The 20304-nt window shown below is 42.2% G+C and overlaps 1 protein-coding gene across 2 annotated transcripts in view; it reads right to left on the bottom strand.

The window, feature by feature from the left end:
- Positions 1-20304, bottom strand: part of BCAT1 (branched chain amino acid transaminase 1) — an 88901-nt gene that overhangs the window by 13370 nt on the left and 55227 nt on the right. For both annotated transcript variants that reach the window (XM_006090648.3, XM_014457508.2), the window contains exons 6-8: positions 12268-12431; positions 7152-7294; positions 1129-1214 (exon numbers count right to left, since the gene is read on the bottom strand). In XM_006090648.3, coding sequence (XP_006090710.1) covers positions 1129-1214; positions 7152-7294; positions 12268-12431 — 393 coding nt within the window. The remainder of the gene's footprint in view (positions 1-1128; positions 1215-7151; positions 7295-12267; positions 12432-20304) is intronic.

The following is a 20304-nucleotide window of genomic DNA, read 5'->3' as shown; positions in this document are numbered from 1 at the left end:
TAACCTATTTTCATGCTAGCAAATCATTAGTGTGGGAAAGCATTTCCACTTGCAACTTGTCATCAACCCTTCTGTACGTGGTTGAATTTTTTTCTCTAATAAAACAAAAATTACTGAGCTTGGAAAATACATCTTTGCAACTGCAAACATATTTAGGACAGGGCAAGCTGTTTGAAATTATACAAACAGTTTGTAAATGCCATGCCCAATGTGCCAGCCGGCATGTGGCAGCTGTGCTATAAATAATCCTACAAAACCCCGAAGTAGACAAGGCCCATTTCCTCTATTTCCAAAGTCTTTTTCCAGAGGAAATGTACTGGTGCTCTCCTAGATAATGTGTGTTTCTAAACATTTGCCTTATTAGTACTGTTTGACCACAGAATGCGCACAGCCTTTTCATGTCCCTTGGACATCAGTTTAACACATGGGTCAAAAGTTCCACCCAAGAACCTTTGCCAGATAACCAACTCATTCAACATTCATCTTAAGTATGTCATTTCTAGTACTAAATAGTTTAACATGCTTGCCTGTGTCACATGAATCAGAAAGTCTCCTGAAAATAATTTTACACTTGCTTGAGTGTTTTGATTTTAAAGTAAGCATGTATGAGAATTTGGAAGGACAGGGAGCATGAAGGAGGGGAGGGAAAGGCAGCCAAACTAATAATGTTATATTAGTAAACGCTTATGCCAGTAGAATTCTTTAATTTCTATGGTAAGCATGGCTATGCTGGAATAAACAGAGGAAGAGGAGAACTACAAATCATTGCCATGTGGAAACAATAGACTTAGATGTGAAAAGTTAAGGACTGGCTAAATGGAAGCACACAAATTATAAACCAGGTGAGTTGGTGGGAGACACCTGATATAGAGCTTGAGATTAGTACTAGAATACTTCTTCACCAGGACAACTTGACAAACTGGTTTCTCTCTGCCCTCCCTATAAACAATGCTTACTTGATAGTCTTGCCAAGACAGTTCTCTTAGAAGAGTTCTTTTCACTCAAGTTAAGATTAAAGATTAGATAACATTGGTTGCAACTTCAGGATATTATTTCAACACGAAGCTGGGCTTATTTTGATAACTTTTTGTTTCATGCTGAGAAAAGTTGCTCATGTCAAAAACCCACCCACTTGCGTGCCAGGTCCAGAATGCTCTGCCTTGTCACTCCCGGAAGAATGATGCCATCTAGTGGAGGAGTTGCCAGTTCTTCTTCTGTCAATTAGAAATTGGAATATTTTCAGACTTTAACTATATTAGCCATGCCTTATACCAGCGGTTCTCAACCTGTGGGTCGCAACCCCTTTGGGGGTTGAATGACCCTTTCACAGGGGTCGCCTAAGACCATTGGAAAACACATATATAATTACATATTGTTTTTGTGATTAATCACTATGCTTTAATTATGTTCAATTTGTAACAATGAAAACACATCCTGAATACCAGATATTTACATTACGATTCATAACAGTAGCAAATTACAGTTATGAATTAGCAACGAAAATAATTTTATGATTGGGGGTCACCACAACATGAGGAACTGTATTAAAGGGTCGCGACATTAGGAAGGTTGAGAACCACTGCCTTATACCAATAGCCATTAAGACAACAACAATAACAACAACAAAACAAGCAAACAAAAAAAAAACACCTGTGTCTTGCAACTTGGCTAATAATAAACATGAAGATGTTACTGTTCTGCATTGTCAAATTTCTCAACTCAATTTACACTTCACGTAGATATTTATTCGAAGAAAAAGATGAAGAAGAAGGAGGAGAAGGAGAATGGAAAAGAGAGAGAGAGAGAGAGAGAGAGAGAGAGAGAGAGAGAGAGAGAGAAAGAGATACTACTCATCCATTCATCTTCAATGTACCCTTAACCAGTAAAAAATGAGATGGTTTTCCACTAACAAACAGCAAGAGTTATAGACTACTCTTAGGAGGAACATTGTGAAGTCAAAATTTAGTGGGTTAAAGCTGGTTAGTAATTAGAATAATGTAGATAGGATCATACTTGGGAACACTGGTCATTACAAACCTTTTAAGAATACTGTAGCCCTAACCGGTTTGGCTCAGTGGATAGAGCATTGGCCTTCGGACTGAAGGGTCCCAGGTTCGATTCCCGTCAAGGGCATGTACCTTGGTTGCGGGCACATCCCCAGTAGGGGGTGTGCAGGAGGCAGCTGATCGATGTTTCCCTCTCATCGATGTTTCTAACTCTCTATCCCTCTCCCTTCCTCTCTGAATAAAATCAATAAAATATATATCCTTACTTTACAGAAGAAACTGAGGCCCTACAAACACAAGTGACTTGCAAGGTTGGTGACAGTGGGGGACAGTCAGGACCAGAGCTTCAGGGCCCAACACTGGGGTCTTTCCCTTTCTGATGGGATACTGGGGTCTGGGCTCACCTGTCACACTGTGGATACATCACACATCCCCAACAAACAAGCTGAATAAGTTTTGGAAGACCAAAACTCTATATTCATTCCTGTGTCCCCAAAACTCAGCATTCTGCCTGACTCAGAATGGATGTAATAAGTGTTTTTGAATAAAAAAAAAAAATGAATAATCTCTTTGCTAGGATATAGCAGTATGATTTTTTTTAAATGTGTCTAAAAATCATCTGAAAAATGCTTTCAGGAAAGAGGAAAACTTGGTTTTGGCAACGTCCTTGGGGCTACTTGGAAATGTTGCTCTCAAAATAAACCTGTGTTTTGCAAGAGCTAGCTAGCTAGACACACAAATGTATGGATCTACATGTGTGTGTATATATACGCACACACTCCACACATAGAGACAAACATACTTCCAGTGGCCCCAAACTGGACCTTTTCCTAGAGCTTGCTGAGCTCTAAGACTCCATCAAGTTAAATGAAAACAGCGGCCCCGCCTGTGTAAATGCAGTTTTGTGAAATATATTTAACACCCAAACTGTAACCACTAGCCTGAGGTCAAGGAACAGAACATCTGTTTCCCTGGTTGCCAGACAGAGATGATGACATGACAACATTTGGGTGAGAAATATTCATTTTCCTCTGCAACCACAAACATGCTTAGGAGAGCCAGAACCGGCTCCAGATGGCCCAACATGAGGAAAACAGAGCCTACAAATGCAGCTTGTTTTTGACAGAGAAATCATTTTTAGAAGCTGAAGAATTTAGAAGCAACAACAGCAGGATTCATCTGTGACATCCCAAAGTCAAGCACTAATGGGAACCAGGAATGTGGGTTTGCGTAAGAGCCCTAAACATCATCAGCACAATTATTCATTTATTCAACAAATATACAGACGGGCCTGGCCTAACAATGCTTTGACATGATTTTTTTTTACTTTTAAGCTGGTGTGAAAATGATACTTATTCAGGAAAAACCAAACTTTGAATTTTGACCTTCTCCCAGGCGACAGATGTTCAGTCCGATGCTCTCATGGATGCTGGGCAGTGGCAGCGAATCGCAGCTCCCAGTCAGCCTCGTGATCTCGAGGGTAAACAACTGGTACGCTGTGTACTGTGTTGCCAGCATTTTGGGATATTGTGTTCTAAGCACAATAAGGTAGGCAAGGCTAAGCCATGATGGTTGGTAGGTTAGGTGTATTAAATACATTTTCAATTTAACGATGGGGTTATCAGGCTGCAACTCCATCATAACAAGCATCTGTGTATTGAGTGCCCACCATATGCAGTTGGCTTATCTCTATACTCAGGATAAAGCAGTGCACAGAACTGACATAACTCCCTGCTTACTTTCTAATAGGCAGAGGCAAACAATTGTTATGTTAAATAGTGTATTAGACCATGAAAGGAAAAAAGGGGCAAGGTGATAAATGCTGTGAAGTGGGGAGAGGAGTTTGCAAATATTTTTAAATGTATTTTTATTGATATCAGAGAAAGAGGGAGAGGGGGAGAAAGAGAGAGAACCATCAATGATGAAAGAGAATCATTGATCGGCTGCCTCCTACATGCCCCCTCCTGGGGATTGAGCCTACAACTCAGGCATGTGCCCTGACCAGTAATCAAACGGTGACCTCCTCGTTCATAGATTAATGCTCAACCACTGAACCACACCGGCTGGGTGAGTTTGCAATTTTTAGTAAGGTGCTCAGGAAAGCCTTACTGAGAATGGGATATGTGGGCAAAGACTGGAAGGCGGGATCGGAGCACACCAACAGACGTCGGAGGGAGGAGGGCTCCAAGCAAAGTTGGTGTAAATGCCTGATGTCCAAGAAGGCTCTCAGAGCCTGAGCAGACTGAGCAGCATCAACACTCACTGCCAGGATCATTCTCCCAAACTATCTGTGAACTCAACCACAGGAACTGGGTCCAATTCTCAGGGTGGCTCCAGTGTCCAGTAGAAGATAAAAATTGTTCCAACAGCCGAAACCGGTTTGGCTCAGTGGATAGAGCGTCGGCCTGCGGACTCAAGGGTCCCGGGTTCGATTCTGGTCAAGGGCATGTACCTGGGTTGCGGGCATATCCCCAGTAGGAGATGTGCAGGAGGCGGCTGATCGATGTTTCTCTCTCATTGATGTTTCTAACTCTCTATCTCTCTCCCTTCCTCTCTGTAAAAAATCAATAAAATATATTTTAAAAAAAAATTGTTCCAACAATCGTATTAGTCTCTGCAAGTGTATGTGTTAAATTACTCATCCACTGAGTAAAAAGGAGACTCGAGGCTGTGTGATCTTATTACTGGAATCAAAATCCACATGAGGTACGGGATAATTGCCACATACACTCGTCATGCAAGGCATGGTGCTGTGAACAGATTATCTACTTTAGTGACCTTTCAAAAGCAGCAGAGAGAGTGGGTGCGCATGACAGACAGCAGGTTATTACTAAAAGAACTCTGCATATACCTGCTGTTGATAACATTTGTAAAAATCAAAATTTTGCTGATTTCCATTATTCTTTATATTTCCTTTTTCTTTTTCTAATCCTTACCCGAGGATATTTTTCCATTGATTTTTAGAGAGAGTGGAAGGAGGGGGAAAGACAGAGAGAAACATCAATGTGAGAAAGACTCATCAAATTGTTGCCTCATGCACGCACTCCAACCAGGGCCAGGATGGAGCCTGCAACAAGGTACATGCCCTGGATCAGAATTGAACCTGGGACCCTTCAGTCCTCGGGCTGATGCTCTATCCACTGAGCTAAACCAGCTAGGGCTCTTTATATTTTCTTAAAGGCACATGGTAAAAATCAAAGTTACTATAGAGTTGCCTCAATGTCTTCTGGTTTTAGCCCAACGGTTATTCATGGTATTCTACTGCCTTTTCTCATAGTATTACCCAAACATTTATTCCATTTCCTTTCTCCTTACTTTAATTTATATTTAATCTGTTAAATGAACACCCTCAAACTGAAGGGGCACATTCACATTAAAACTAAAGTGATCTCAGGCAATCATAATCTGAATAATAACTCTTAAGGTCTTGTATATTTTGTAAGAGTCAGAAGACAAATTCACTCATTTCTATTCTGACCTTTAAAAGCCATAGTGGAAATGGTCCATGACAATTGTTTGGATAAGGCTTAATTTTTCACCAGGCCTGTTTCTGGTTAAATCATGTAGCTCTGATTTAGACTGTGCTTAAATCCTGACATCTCCCATCCTTAAATGATGATGTAGACACTTCTGACTGATGTAACTGTTTTTGTTGGAGTTGTGTGGGTTTTTGGGGAGATGATGGTGGGAGTGGACCAGCGGGAAGAATGAGTTGAATCAATCTCTTATCTCCTACGTGCAGAGTTCAACACTGGCTGTCATCTTTCAAGCACAGTGTATGATATATGTCATATGCAAAAACTCAAATTTAGAAATTACAAATATTCCAGTAAAATTTTTGTTTTTAAATAGTGCCAAGTACAAACAGCAGGGATGGAAGAATGAGCGTGATCTGTATCTGCCTTTTCATGTGCCAAAGATTACCAATGGCCTATCCCAGGACAAGTGTTCGCACCACACCTACTATTCTACCTCTCACTGGAATGTAGGCTCAATTTTATTAGTCTCTGCAACTAATGCTCAAATCAGTGTATAGCTCTTATGTATGCCACAAGTCACCAGTTTCCTCTATTTGTAGCCAAATGACAAAAGAGCTACTTTAAAATAAACATTTCACTTAAAATTTTAAGTAAAACCAATAGACTTTATAAGTATCTGGAAACAATATTTTATATTTCTACACTCAGTACTATGAAATGAAAACCCTAAGAATGCAAACAAGCCTAAAAATGTCTCAAAATTTTTTATGACTATTAAAATTCTAGTAGAAATAAATGCATACATCTACATCCCCCCTCCCCATTATTGGGCATTTAATTCAATACTACAGACATTGAACTTCAATGAACTCCTATGGTCTCTGCTAACTAAGAACAACAACAACAAAAGCAAGCTGCAGGGGAGTTGGAAGAGGGCATAGAAAGGATAAATGGTTATAAAAAAAATAACACTAAATTTAAAAAAATAAAGAGAAAAAGTAGCAAAGAGAAATAATGAGCATTCAGGATATTAAAGGAAGTAAGGAAGTACTGATTTTTATAGTAGACATATATTAATAAGCTTGAATGAACCAGGATCTAAGTACAATTCCAAAATAGAACAATATGTTCTAAAATTACTATGTTCCAATTAAAGTGAGCTCCAGAGTAAACCTGGAAGGCTTCTGATATATTATCAAAATATGTATAAAGTGCAACAATTTTTGAAAGAATTATAGCAAGGGAGTATAGTAAATTTCATATCAATAAAATCAATAGGCTGTGTTTATTACTATAGCATTTTATACATACTATACGGTGTATGACCATTGAATTGATCTGAGACCTAACTCCAAATGCAAGGGATTTCCGATAAGAAAAAATGTTAGGAATAAGGTATCAAATCTTCAAATTGTGGAGATTCAAATTCCTTAAGTTGACATCTTAATAATACATACATATAAAGCCAAAAAAAAAAAAAAACCTTTAGAAATTCTGTAAACTTGAACTCATGTCTATTGGACAGCAAAAGCACAGTATGTTATTTAGACATTGGAATTGTGCTACTTGTTTCTTTATTCTAAGGTCCTAGTTCTTTTCTTTCCAATCCCACTGAAAATGATTGAAGGGGAAAAAAAAGCAAGGAGCTGAAATCTGAGTGGATTACCTCCATCTTCATTAATCCAGTAAAGGAAAAGATTCATAGTTCCAACTTCCGTTATCTGATTATCCTCTCCATGGAGCCACAGAACCTGCTGACACCCGTTCTCCACTGCTTCACATTGGGCAAAAAGGGAGGAGCCATAATTCCTTTTAAGAAACAGGAAACATACTGATTATAAATATACACTTACCCCATCTTCCACACCAAAATACTAAAGTCTTTAATTCACATGTGGATGTAATCAATGTATTATGTTCTTAATATGCACTATGTTCTTAACATGTTAACTTTCTAGGTAACAGCATAACATTAAATTAGAACCTAAATGATCTAATTGCACTCATCTGAGAGAAAGAACACACACAAAGCAAAATTGTGGAATTCTAACTTGATAAGTAGAGATATGAGAACACAGATAAATAACCAAATTAATAACAGTTAAAAGTTATTGAATATATATTTTTTCACTTTCCAAGCAATTTTACATGAATTATTTCATTTAAACCTCACACCAGTATTGAATTAACCCCCAGAACAATTTCCATTATTCAGATGAGAAACCGAGGCTTCTGTTTCTCCAACAGATCCACTGTTACCACCCTACTTACCTGAGCCAATCAATCCCTTTACTACTTAAGATGGCTTGAGTTGTTTTTTCAACATGCAACTGAAAGAATATTGACTCATAACTAAAATATTCTAGAAAGCTATGAGAAATAGGCACTAGACTACATGGCTATAGCAATCTGGACAATGATGATGTTTACTCACATGGAGGCAATGTAAGAGTAATTAAAAGACCTTCAAACACTGATAATAAAATATAAATTATTGGTTAATCTAAAGACAATACAACCCTGGTATGTGAGGCTTTTATTTAATAAAAAGTCAGATAACCTTTATTCAGAATCGATGTTGTATAGGCAATAACTGAGTTAAATTATGAATATCTACACTAATAAAAGAGAAACATGGTAATTAGCGTACGACCACTACCCTTTTCATTGGCTAATCAGTGAGTATATGCAAATTAACTGTCAGCCAAGATGGCGGCCGGCAGCCATGCACTGAAGCGAACATGAGGCTTGCTTGCTCCAGTGACTGGCGGACTCCAACGTTCCCCGCCTGTGGCTGCAGGGCTCTGAGCTCCTGAAGCAACAGCTCCAAAAGATACAATGTTTCAATTATAGAAGCTAAAAGATGGCGGTTAATTTGCATACTCAGGCTCCAAGCGGTAGAGCGAAGCCAAACAGCCCTGAAGCCGCAGAGCAGAGAGGCCTCACTGCCCGGGGATCAGCGGAGCCGAGAGGCCTCCCGGCCCCAGAATCAGCGGAGCCGAGAAGCCTCCCGGCCCCGGGATCAATGGAGCCGAGAGGCCTCAGGGCCCCGGGATCAGCAGAAACCGAGAGGCCTCCCGGCCCCGGGATCAATGGAGCCAAGAGGCCCCAGGGCCCCGGAATCAGCGGAGCCGAGAGGCCTCAGGGCCCCAGAATCAGCGGAGCCGAGAAGCCTCAGGGCCCCAGAATCAGCGGAGCTGAGAAGCCTCCCGGCCCCAGGATCAATGGAGCCGAGAGGCCTCCCGGCCCTGGGATCAGGGGAGCTGAGAGGCCTCTGGGCCCCGGGATCAGCGGAGCCGAGAGGCCTCAGGGCCCCAGGATCAGCGGAGCCGAGAGGCCTCCCAGCCCGGGCATCAGCAGAGCTGCGAGGCCTCCCGGCCCAGGGATCAGCGGAGCTGCCAGGCCTCCCGGCCCCGGGATCAGCGGAGCCTAGAGGCCTCCCGGCCCTGGGATCATGGGAGCCGAGAGGCCTCCCAGCCCCGGGATCAGTGGAGCCGAGAGGCCTCAGGACCCTGGGATCAGCGGAGCCGAGAGGCCTCCCGGCCCGGGATTAGAGGAGCCTGATGGAAGCCCTGTGTGTTTATGCACCCTGGGGGTGCAGAGGTCCTGTCCTAGGCAGAGGTCTATGGCGAAATTTCCGGCTCTGAGAAGCAGCCTGGGGGCTAGAAGGCGGCTCCTCTGACCTCAGTGCTGGAGAAGACCATTAAGCAGAAAACTAAAGAAACCGATTTTACATCATTTCCCAGGTGGAGAACAGTTGGCATGTAAGCCCCTGACCATTGCCCAGCCTCTCCTCTGTCAGTCTATCTCACTCTTAGGTACTATGTTCTTTGTTCTGTCTTAACTGCAACTCATTTTTAAACTAGATTGCTTTTAAAAGAAGACTAAATAAAGTTTCCCTTAAGTTATTTAGGTGGTGCTGGGGCTGCTGGGGCTGCTGGGGCCCTGATCAAAGACCGGCAGCCCCAAGCCCCGCCATCAAGGTGCTGGGGCTGCTGGGGGTATCAGAGACACAAACCCGCAGGCCCGGCACCCAGCAGACCCAAGGCCTTCGTGGCAGCACTAAGGAGCAGCAAGCCGAGTGGTAGGAAGCAGCAAGCAGGTGGGCAGTAACGAGGGAGGGGTCCCGGACTGCAAGAGGGCACATGCTGGGCTAAGGGACCCCCCGCCCATCCCCAGTGCACGAATTTCGTGCACCGGGCCTCTAGTGTTTAAATAATGAGTATTAACCCGACTTTAGGGGGCGGTCCAATAGAAAGGGCATGGGTTTGGGGCCAGCAGGCTAAGGGCAGCTCCTGCACTTCTACTATTTGGCTCTATGTAAACTTAACTGAGTTCACATTTTTGCCTCACCCAATTCATCTGGCAAATAAAAACTCTTGTTATATACTGCATAGTGTTGTGTAGAAAAAATAAAATGATAACAATAAAATCTAGGAAACAGGTTATATAAGCCTTGTCTACGCTAGTGAAATTCATTTAAAAAAATAACTATTATAAGCCTAGCTAGGGCTCAGTGGTTGAGCGTCAACCCATGGACCAGGAGGTCATGGTTCGATTCCTAGTCAGGGCACATGCCCAGGTTGCGGGTTTGATCCCCAGGAGGGCATGCAGGAGGCAGCCGATCAATGATTCTCTCTCATCATTGATGTTTCTATCTCTCTCCCTTCCTCTCTGAAATCAATAAAAATATATTTAAAAATAAAATTATAAAAAAATAACTATTATAATTGACTTTTCTCTAGTTCACAGACACAGCTGTTGAGATTTTTTCCATATCTGACAATAGAGAAATGATTTATCTCATAAGAAAAATTCCCTTTACTCTATTAAAAAATATACAAAATTTTCACAGTATGAATATTTGGCTGTTTGAAGAAGCTTCTAAAAAACAAACATACACACACTTTTGAGAGTGTGGAAGAATTAAAACTATGATTCCTTAGCAACATCAAGCTGATTGGGCAGGAAAGAGAATTAAAGCTGACTGTTTCAGTGCATTGAAAGGAAAAGGGATTTTATTTGTTTAGTTTGTTTAATCATCATATTCCATCAATGGGTTGTGTTTTTTTTTTTTCTCAAAATTCTCTCAGACATAAGCTATACTTTAATGTCCACAGGGTAAGTGATACTGTAGTAATTTGTTTGGTTCATTCCCATATGCTGCTAATATTCAGAAGAGAAACACATTTCCTTGGAGGAAAGAGAAAAATGAAAAAAAAAGGCGGGGGAGAGAACTGTCTACATGGAAATGTTTTAATATAATTTTAAATGGAATAAATATCTGAGAAAAAGATATATTAAGTACACCTCTCCAAGAGTAAATTCCATTGTATAAAATCCAATTGATTGCTCCTAAGATAGAGTCAAGGAAATGAACAAGAAAGCGCCTCATAATATCAACTATTGTCTGTTGAGAGACTCCTACCTGCAGACAGGGTACTAGGTACTTAATCCTCTACTAGAGATCAAGCCCAAAACCTGGACATGTGCCCTGACCTGAACTCGAACCGTGACCTCCTGATTCACAGGTCAATGCTCAACCACTGAGCCACACCAGCCAGACCCCACGATATCCCAATGTACCCATGTTATCATTTCCCTAGGCAGGTCGGGGGAGCTAGAATGCAAATATGAAGAAGATAAACTATTTTAAATTATTACTTCTTTATCAAGATTGTTGATTTACTGCAATGTGCACTCTAAGAGAAGTTTTAACAAAGTAATACAGATGGTGTGCAGTGTATATGAAGAAGTCTGAGCGAGTAAACAAGAAATCAGGAAAGTAAACCGTAGCAGTTTCAGCCTGGCTGGCCTAGGACACATTCAGGAAGGAGTGCTCTCAACCAGAAGGAAAAGAAAGGGACTTCTTACTTTAACAAACTGCACTAGGATTTCTCTATCCAGTGACAGAATGCAGTTGCTGAGACTACAAGCAGGGATGACAGGTCATAGAATTTTATAACCTTTTGTGTGTGTGTGTAGAAATAGAGAAAGACTACCCGAGGGTCAAAGCAGCTTCAGTGTCTGTCTCACATCCCAGCAGCACATCATTCGATTCTCCCAGGATTCCCTGACTCTGCATTTTGTACGAGGCCCAGAAGACTGCCACTGAGCCACCTTCTAGAGCTGCTACTGCCCAGATATGTGACCACATCAGCACTTGGTATTCATACAGGAAGAGCCCATGCTGGTTAATACAGCTATTCTTGCTCACCCACAGGAGCATTCCCCATTCACGGCCAAGTCCACCCCTGACATTGTCTAACACTTCTCAAATGCTCTTTTCTTTCCAGCCAGCTACATATGGTCTATGAGACTGGCCTGCCAGAGCCAAAGCAGGGCTGTCCTTCAGCCAGTTGGCAGCAGGTATGGCTACAATCTGTAGCAATGAAGACACACTTCAATGAAGCAGGCACCTTCCCCAGACAGGACCCCTTGGAGCCATCGGAGGGCCTTGGCCCCAGCACCAGACACTCTTTAATGCCAGCCGACAGCCTGCAGCCAGAGGGCCAGCGTCCAAGGGCAGTTCACTCAAATCACTGATTTGATTCCTCTTTTAATTACTTATTTCAATTCATGGCTAAGCATAACATCCAATGTTTCTTCCAATAGAGGGCAACAGGTTATTACTTTAAACAACAAGTTCAATGAAAACTAAACCCAAAACAAAAACAAGCATTATGATTGGAATATTCATATATGTACGGGTACCGAGGTGAAATGGCACTCAATGACCGTGAGGAACTCTTTCCTTTAGACAGAAACACAGATTTACTTACCCTCCCATCTTGCAGTCCCCAGTCCCACCTTTCCAGGCTCTTACAAACTTCGGATTGGCCCACAGGGACACGGGATTTAAGGTTTCCTTCGAAAAGTAAGATCCCACTGGGCTCAAGATCACAAAGATCATGGCTTTGGTAGGCTTCTTGACTCCAAGAGAAGGCTGCAATAAATTAAAAGTACACACAACTGTTCATTTAAAATGTACACACCAGCCTTAAAGTCTGGAATGGAGCTGTAATTCACTCCCAAAGGGGAGAGCAAAGGACAGATGCTGTTACTTTTAATAGTGAGTGACACAAAGCCCAATGGTCTTCTAAGAAGAAAACACAGAGAATGGAGTATATACGTTTCATTATGCTTTGCTTTCTGAGTTGTTTTGATTTTTAGAGGAAAAGCAAGTATGTCCCTTTTTGGTTAGTAGGGTTTTTAGTGAAGTATCCTATCTAATAATAGACAAACATGATAATTGACCATACATTTGCTACGCCTCCCATTGGCTAATCAGCGTGATATGCAAATTAACCGCCAACAAAGATGACGGCTAATTTGCATACCGCAGGCAGGGCGGGACAGCGCCATCCCGCCTGCCCTGCCGCCATCCGGGCCTGCTATCTGCGATCCTGGGCGGGTCCCATGTGCGACCAGACCCAGGGCGGCCGAGCAGGGCAGCAGCGATCCGCCGGCCCACCCGGGCATCCCGTGTGCAACCCAGGGCGGAGCCCCAACCCCCGGATCTGCCCTGCCCTGTGCACGACAGGGGTCACGCCCCAACCCCCGGATTGGCCCTGCCCTGTGCTTGACTGGGAGCGGCACCCCAATCCCCTGATCAGCCCTGCCCTGTGTGGGACCGAGGGTGGTGCCCCAACCCCCCAATCGGCCCTGCCCTGTGCAGGACCGGGGGCGGCGCCACAATCCCCTGATCGGCCCTGCCCTGTGCGCATCCAGGGGTGGCGCCCCAACCCCCTGATCGGCCCACCCTGTGCATGACCCGGGGAGGTGGGGCAGGCACCTAGGGATCGGGCCTGCCATCTGCCACCCAGGGAGCGGGCCTAAGCCAGCAGGTGGTTATCTCCTGAGGGGTCCCAGACTGTGAGAGGGCACAAGTGGGGCTGAGGGACACCCCCCCCCCCGCCAGTGCACAAATTTTTGTGCAGCGGGCCTCTAGTATATATATATTTTTAAATATTTTATTGTTTTTTTACAGAGAGAAAGGGAGAGGGATAGAGAGTTAGAAACATCGATGAGAGAGAAACATCGATTAGTTGCCTCCTGCACACCCCTTACTGGGGATGTGCCCACAACCAAGGTACATGCCCTTGACTGGAATCGAACCCAGGTCCCTTGAGTCCACAGGTCGACGCTCCATCCACTGAGCCAAACCGGTCAGGGCAGTGAGTATATTTTTAACAACCAGCTATATAACACCCTTCAATGTTGCATTGATTGGAAATGGAAAAAGGGAAGAACTCAGACATGATTTTAGTCTTTGGGGGTGAGAAGTATAATATTTGCTTCTTCTTTTCTTTTGTTTGTTAATCCTCACCAGAGGATGTTTTTCCATTGATTTTGTTTTTAGAGAGAGTAGAGGGAGAGGGAGAGACAGAGAGAGAAACATCGATCAGGGCTGGGGATTGAGCCTGCAACCGAGGTACGTGTCCTTGATTGGAATCAAACCTGAGACCCTTCAGTCCACAGGCCGATGCTCTATCCAATGAGCCAAACTGACTAGGGCTAAGATTTGGTTCTTGAACCTCCCCTTCTGTTTTCATAGACATGCCAGGGGCTCCAGCAGCAGGTAGATGTAGGAAACTATGCATTACCAGGCCTCACTGTGACAGGTACAGACAGCAGGGGTGTAGCAACGCTAGAGGCAAACACCAGACAAGGTAAATCTAACTCCCCAAAAGGCAGAGGATGACAAAGACAGAGATGGCCTTCCCACCAAAGCCAACAGTGCAAAATCATATGCATTCCTTCAGCACAATGGCAGTTACAAGCAATTAATGTCAGTTGTTTATTAAGGAGAAAAATTGAGAGGCTGGAAGTTTTGAAGGCTACCTATCATTCAGGCAGCAGAGGTCACAGGGCCATTCTGTGCCACTCAGGAAGTAAGAAAACAAGTCAGGACTCTTCCATAGAGTGTCCTGGGATATAAAATGCTTGTGTTGAGTCTTCACTAGAGCCTGGTTGGCTGGATGGGGGTAGAAATCTACCAGAGAAAAAATGAGAGGAAATTTAATTCCAGTGGATTCTGTGGCTTTTTTCTTGTTTGATGAAACAGGCTGAAAGTGGATCTGGTGATAAATTTTTTTCTGAATTTTAATTATATTTCCCACTCCCCTACCTAGGCCTTGTTCCCCCTACTTATGCACAGATCATCAAGAATCAAGTAGGTAGCCCTAGCCAGGTAGCTCAGTTGGTTGGAGCATTGTCCCCTGCACCAAAAGGTTGCAGGTGCTTTTCTTTTTTGTTTTTCATATATTTTTATTGATTGTAGAGAGAGAAGGGGAGAGGGATAGAGAGATAGAAACATTGCTGAGAGAGAAACATCCAGCAGCTGCCTCTTGCACGCCCCCTACTGGAGATTGAGTCTGCAACCCAGGCATGTGCTCTGACCAGGAACTGAACCGGTGATCTCTTGGTTCATGGGTCCATGCTCAACCACTGAACACACCAGCTGGGCAAAAGGTTGCAGGTTTGATCCCCAGTCAGGGCACATACAGGAGGCAACTGATCAGTTTCTCACATGGATGTCTCTCTCTCTCTCTTTCTCTCTCTTCCTCTCTCTCCAAAATCAATAAAAACATATGCTTGGGTGAGTATTATTTTTAAAAAAGAAGAATCAGGTAAGCAAAATATTCATGAGCATAAAAAGAATGTGTATCTGGTCACACTGATGCCATCTGAAAGGCATGACCCTAGAGGAAAGGGAAGATGATTCTACTCACATCCCATGTAAACATGAGGACCAAGCCTGGTGGCCACAGAGGAAATGACACTATGATGGGTAACCAAGTAAAAGAAATTAGTCAATAAATGACAGATTTTTGGTTTTTGCTCATTCATGTTTCTTCTTTAACAGAGGCTGAACAGAGCTCCCCCACCAATACAGAGCGAAGGGCCTTAAAGCTTCATTTGCCTTTTTTTGTTTCATTGTTTGGGAGAGAACACCTCAGAATACAGGCATCTGCCTTTCTTCCCAGCTTGGATAAAAATTGACTATCTTATCTCTGCATTTTTACTTACCTATCAGTTAAGTACAATGATCCCTTCCTAGCACAGGAGCTTTGAAGCTTAATATTTTAAATTTTTATGGAGCCTCATCTTGAGAAATTAAGAGACGCCTCTGAACATAATTTAGAAGTACAATAGGCAAGACACAGTCTCTGATTTATCCAGCTTCTAAGTTTCTGAATAAAATAGCTTTATTTGTGGATAAGCATGTTATTAGATATCACATGAATTCCTGCGCGTTCTTCACTCTGAACTCATGTATTTTTTGCAACCTGCATTATTACTAAAGAAGTAACAAAAACTCATCATCATGAAAATTTTTTTCCAAGATAAATTTCATCTTACTCATTTCCTTCTCCCAATGTTAACCAACAGGCAAAGTTCATATATTCCACTAGGTGGTAGTCAAGAGAGCACTGATGGGAAATGGAGTAAATCCACTTCTGGGAGAAACTATCCCAGTAAATCTTTAAGTGATACTTCTATTCTTAGCAAGCAAGTAGATTATAGACTAGAACTTTTCAATGCTGAGAGAAAATGTGTTTATGTGTACTGACATTTTATTTTCTGAAATTTAGGCAAGGTCAACTGATGTTTTACAAGTACAACTGAGTTGCCTTCATCCTTAAATGATAACTCAAATTGACTGTCTTTCTAAGAAAAGAACTCTGTGGCTTTACTGAAAAAGGTCACAGTGCTTCGAGAGTGGAAATAAATAAAATGTAACTCCATTAGGAAGGGAGATTGCTGGTTGGGTTTCTAGCCTCAGGAACCATTTGTCTTAATTCTCCCTTTTATCCTCAAAGGCAATTTAAATTCTGTGCAACAGCTACAGCTAAGGGCAGTTTGTTATATAATATAAGTCAAACAGCATAAACATAATTTCATAATGACAAGGTCAGGCTTCTGATCAAATAAAGCAGAAGCCATAAAAATAGAGAGAAGTAATGAAAGACAACAGCTGATAAGTTGTGTACATCAGTTTCAATGTCTCATTTCCTTATGAGGACTTTGATTTTTTCATTCTTCTCTACTAGTTTCTTTTGATTATTTTCACACATAATTAATTGAAGAGGGCATTTTAAAAAACGCCCCATCGTCTGGTTGGTGCGTCTCAGTGGTTGAGCGTTGACCCATGAACCAGGAGGTCCCGGTTCGATTTCCAGTCAGGGCACATGCCTGGGTTGTGAGTTCTGTCCCCCGTAGGGGGCATACAGGAGGCAGCCAATCAATGATGCTCTCTCGTCATTGGTGTTTGTATCCCTCTCTCCCTCTTCCCTCCTCTCTGACATCAATAAAAACATATTTTAAAATTTTTTTTAAAACACCCATGGTAAATGAGGAATATAAATTTCAGATGCAGAGTACATAACTTCTCAAGGGACCACAATGAATTTGAAATTGAAATTCTGATGTGTACAAAACAAGAAAGACTTTTCTTACTCTATATTATACCTCACAAATACATATACAAGGGTATTAAACACATATATGGTTTGCACAGAATAACAAGGCACTTGGGAGTGATGAAAAATAAAGAGACCTGTCATAGTGAAAATTACCACTCTGTCCAAGTCAGTCAGAAAATCAGCTTATAAAGAGGCAGGATTTCAGAGATACTCTGAACCACGGCAGAAAGAGCTGAGTGAGCTGAGGAAAGCAATAACAGTCACGCGTTTTGGCCCGGAGGACAGAAGAGCACAGAGGCAGTGAGGCTTGAGAATAACTCTGTCTAGGCAAGGCACAAAGGACAGAGAAGAAACAGGATAATTGGGAATAACAAACATTTTTCAGAAAGAGCAGCGTGACTTTTTTTTTTATCCAAAGAACAACCTGTCTTTGTTTTTGTTTTTTCAATTTTGCCAGTCCTTTTAAAAGATGAGCAAAGAAAACAGTAAAGAATATTGGACTCCAGGGTGGTCCATGCACGGCCTTGAGAGTGTATCACAAAAGGAAGGGATAACAAATCCACCCACGCGGTGTTTTTGTCAAGAAAACTATTTGGTTTGGTGAAAGGTTTTTTAAAAAATCCTCAGTAATTATACAGCACTTTTTTGTTCCTAAGACATTTCACAGTCATTATCTCCTCTCAGCCAACAATCCAGGAAGTTAAGGGTTATAGTATGACTGTTTTTAAATTGGAGAAACTGAGGCTCAAAACAAATGATTTCCCCAAGGTTTCAGAGTTATTAAACTCTAGATCCTCTCCTGTTAATTCAGAGCTCTTTTTACAATGTAAAAGTTTAAGGGGGAGAAATCAGTGGGCTATCTAAGATTTCCTAACCTGACGAGTTCAACCCAGGGCTCGCTTCCCTGCACCCCCAGCCTTCACCATAGCGCTCACACTCTAAGCATCTTAAGCTCCAACCACAGGGAACCCTTTTCCCTTTGGATTCCTCCTTACCTTCCTACCTCTGAATGTTTTCCTGTCCTACCCCCTTTACCTGGAATACTCTCCTTCCATCCTCTCCCCATTATGAAGTGAAATGTATCCGCCCCCAATCTATATGTTGCCGCTCTAACCACCAACCCACTGTACTACGAGATAAAGCCTTTAAGAAGGTAATGAAGGTTAAATGAGGTCAAAAGAGTGGAGCCCTCATCCAATAGGGCTGGGATTTCTCTTTAGAAGAAGAAGAGACACAGGAAGATGAGCCTCAGCTCCCTACCCCCCGCCCCCTTTTCTTCTCCTCACACACAGAAGGCCCTGTAAGGACACAGTGAGAAGGTGGACATCTACAGGGAGGCCTCACCAGACACCATCCCTGTTGGCACTTTGATCTTGGACTTCCAGACTCCAGAATTATAAGAAAATAAATTCTGATGTTTAAGATACCCAGTATTTAAGATACATGGTATTAAGTTGTGGCAGCCAGAGCAGACTAAGACATCCCCTCTCTCTCCTAAGTAATACAAACACTTCCATCTCCATTTAAGTGTCATTGAAACATTACTTCAGGAAATGAGACCTCTAGACAAGGTTAAGTACGCGTGTTATGTGCTGTGACAGCATCCTGCACTTCCTTAGGTTTAGATAAAATGCCTATCACACTTTCTTACAACCGTTTAATGTTCTGCCTCTTGCTAATCGGTACACTTCATACAGTGCCAGACCATCTTTGTCCCCTATACATAGCATCGCACATTGTTATATCAAGTTAACTAAATATTTGCCAAAGGACTGTACATTTTAATAAGATGTTGTTTATAGAAAAGGACTATAAAAACAACCTAGCTGACTATTTACCATACTTGAATTTTTTTGTTGTTGTATTTTTTAATTTCATACAAAACCTAATATATTACATTGACACCAGAGAAAAAATGATCCTTTGTCTCTTGCCTGGTTTCCTTTAGTGAACCTCTAGACTAACAGATGATTAATATGTAGACATTGAAAGAATCATGGGGGAAGCTAAAGTCTCGACTCTCCCGAGACTTGTTCTAAGCTGGGTAAGGAACAGGGCTGAGTTTATTTCTCTGTTCAAAGAGAAAGATAGTATAAATTTAACTGAGCACTCAACTCTCTTTTAGTTTTTAAATAAGAGTGATCTTACAATTTATTTTTACAAAAGCATACATTTTAAAGGAAACTAGAGATAGGTGAAATAGACAAAAAGAATGTCTAACTTTCTTACCTAACATGTGAAGGCAGTGATGCCTGCTCATAGGGTCAGGATGAGGATTGCATTAAATAATCTGTGGAAAGCACCCAGGCCTGACCTTTTTATAATTATTTAAGAAAGAGCAATTGTTATTTTTGTTTTTATAAATAATTATTTATAATAGTAACAATGGTGAGTACATCCAACGTGTGCCAACACACAGAGCGTTAAGATGACTGCCAATGGGACCACAGAACTAAATTCCGCACTGAATGCTGGAACTGTGGAGAGTAAGTATTGGGGAAAAAGACAAGAAATCTTATACAGATGACCTGGGAAATACAGGTTGGAAAATTTGAAATCAACAGAAATGTTAGCCTGAGTAGTTACACAAGTCCTCAAGACTACTCGAGGGGGAAGCACTCAGGAAGAGCCAGAATGAGTCAGCCTCGGGAAACCATGCTTCACTTCCCTTTCTGAAAGGACTTCAGATCGGGGCCAGAACTTCAGCCTGTTGCCCATTTGTTAAAAAGTTGTATTGGAATGTGCGCATTCATTCATGAGTTGCCTGTTGCTGTGTTTGTGATAAAAAGGCAGGGTTGAGAGTTGAGAGGCTACCTAGCCCTTCACAGACAAGTTTGCCAGCCCCTTCTCTAGATGATAGGAAATTCCTTGTACCATCACTGAGCCTCAAAACCAGATTCTCCTCACGGACCTAGCCTCAGCACTCAGACCGACTGTGATTCCATCCAGCTTGGTTCCGTGGGCTGGGCCAAGCACAGCACTGAGCCTGAGAAAGAGACAGAGAAGACCACCACGGGGAGCTGACAACTACAATTAATAGACAAGCCTCACTCCAGGCAACCATGTGAGGAAGAGGATCCTGAATGGGCTGCTGAAGGGGAAGGATGTTACACTAAAGGGAAGAGCCTTCAATAATTCCCTGGTTGTATATTTTGAAACTGCTCGTTGCTGTATTACATGAAGTAACAGGGAAATGGAATCCCAGGAAGGGAACTGGGGCAAAGTGTGGTAGATGCCCAGCATGGAATACTATGCAGCAGTGGAAAGTAATGGACTGGAAATAGAGTAAACTGGATAGAAAGGAAAAACAGTGCTGAGGGAAAAAGTTAAGAAACACAGTGAGACCTACAGGACAAAATCTTTTATATAAACTAACATTTCAGACATACA

This window comes from Myotis lucifugus, unplaced genomic scaffold, assembly GCF_000147115.1.
Source record: "Myotis lucifugus unplaced genomic scaffold, Myoluc2.0 scaffold_78, whole genome shotgun sequence".
In the NCBI taxonomy this organism is placed as follows: domain Eukaryota; kingdom Metazoa; phylum Chordata; class Mammalia; order Chiroptera; family Vespertilionidae; genus Myotis; species Myotis lucifugus.
Note: the sequence above shows the minus strand (reverse complement) of the source record. Positions and strands in the feature narration are given on the sequence as shown.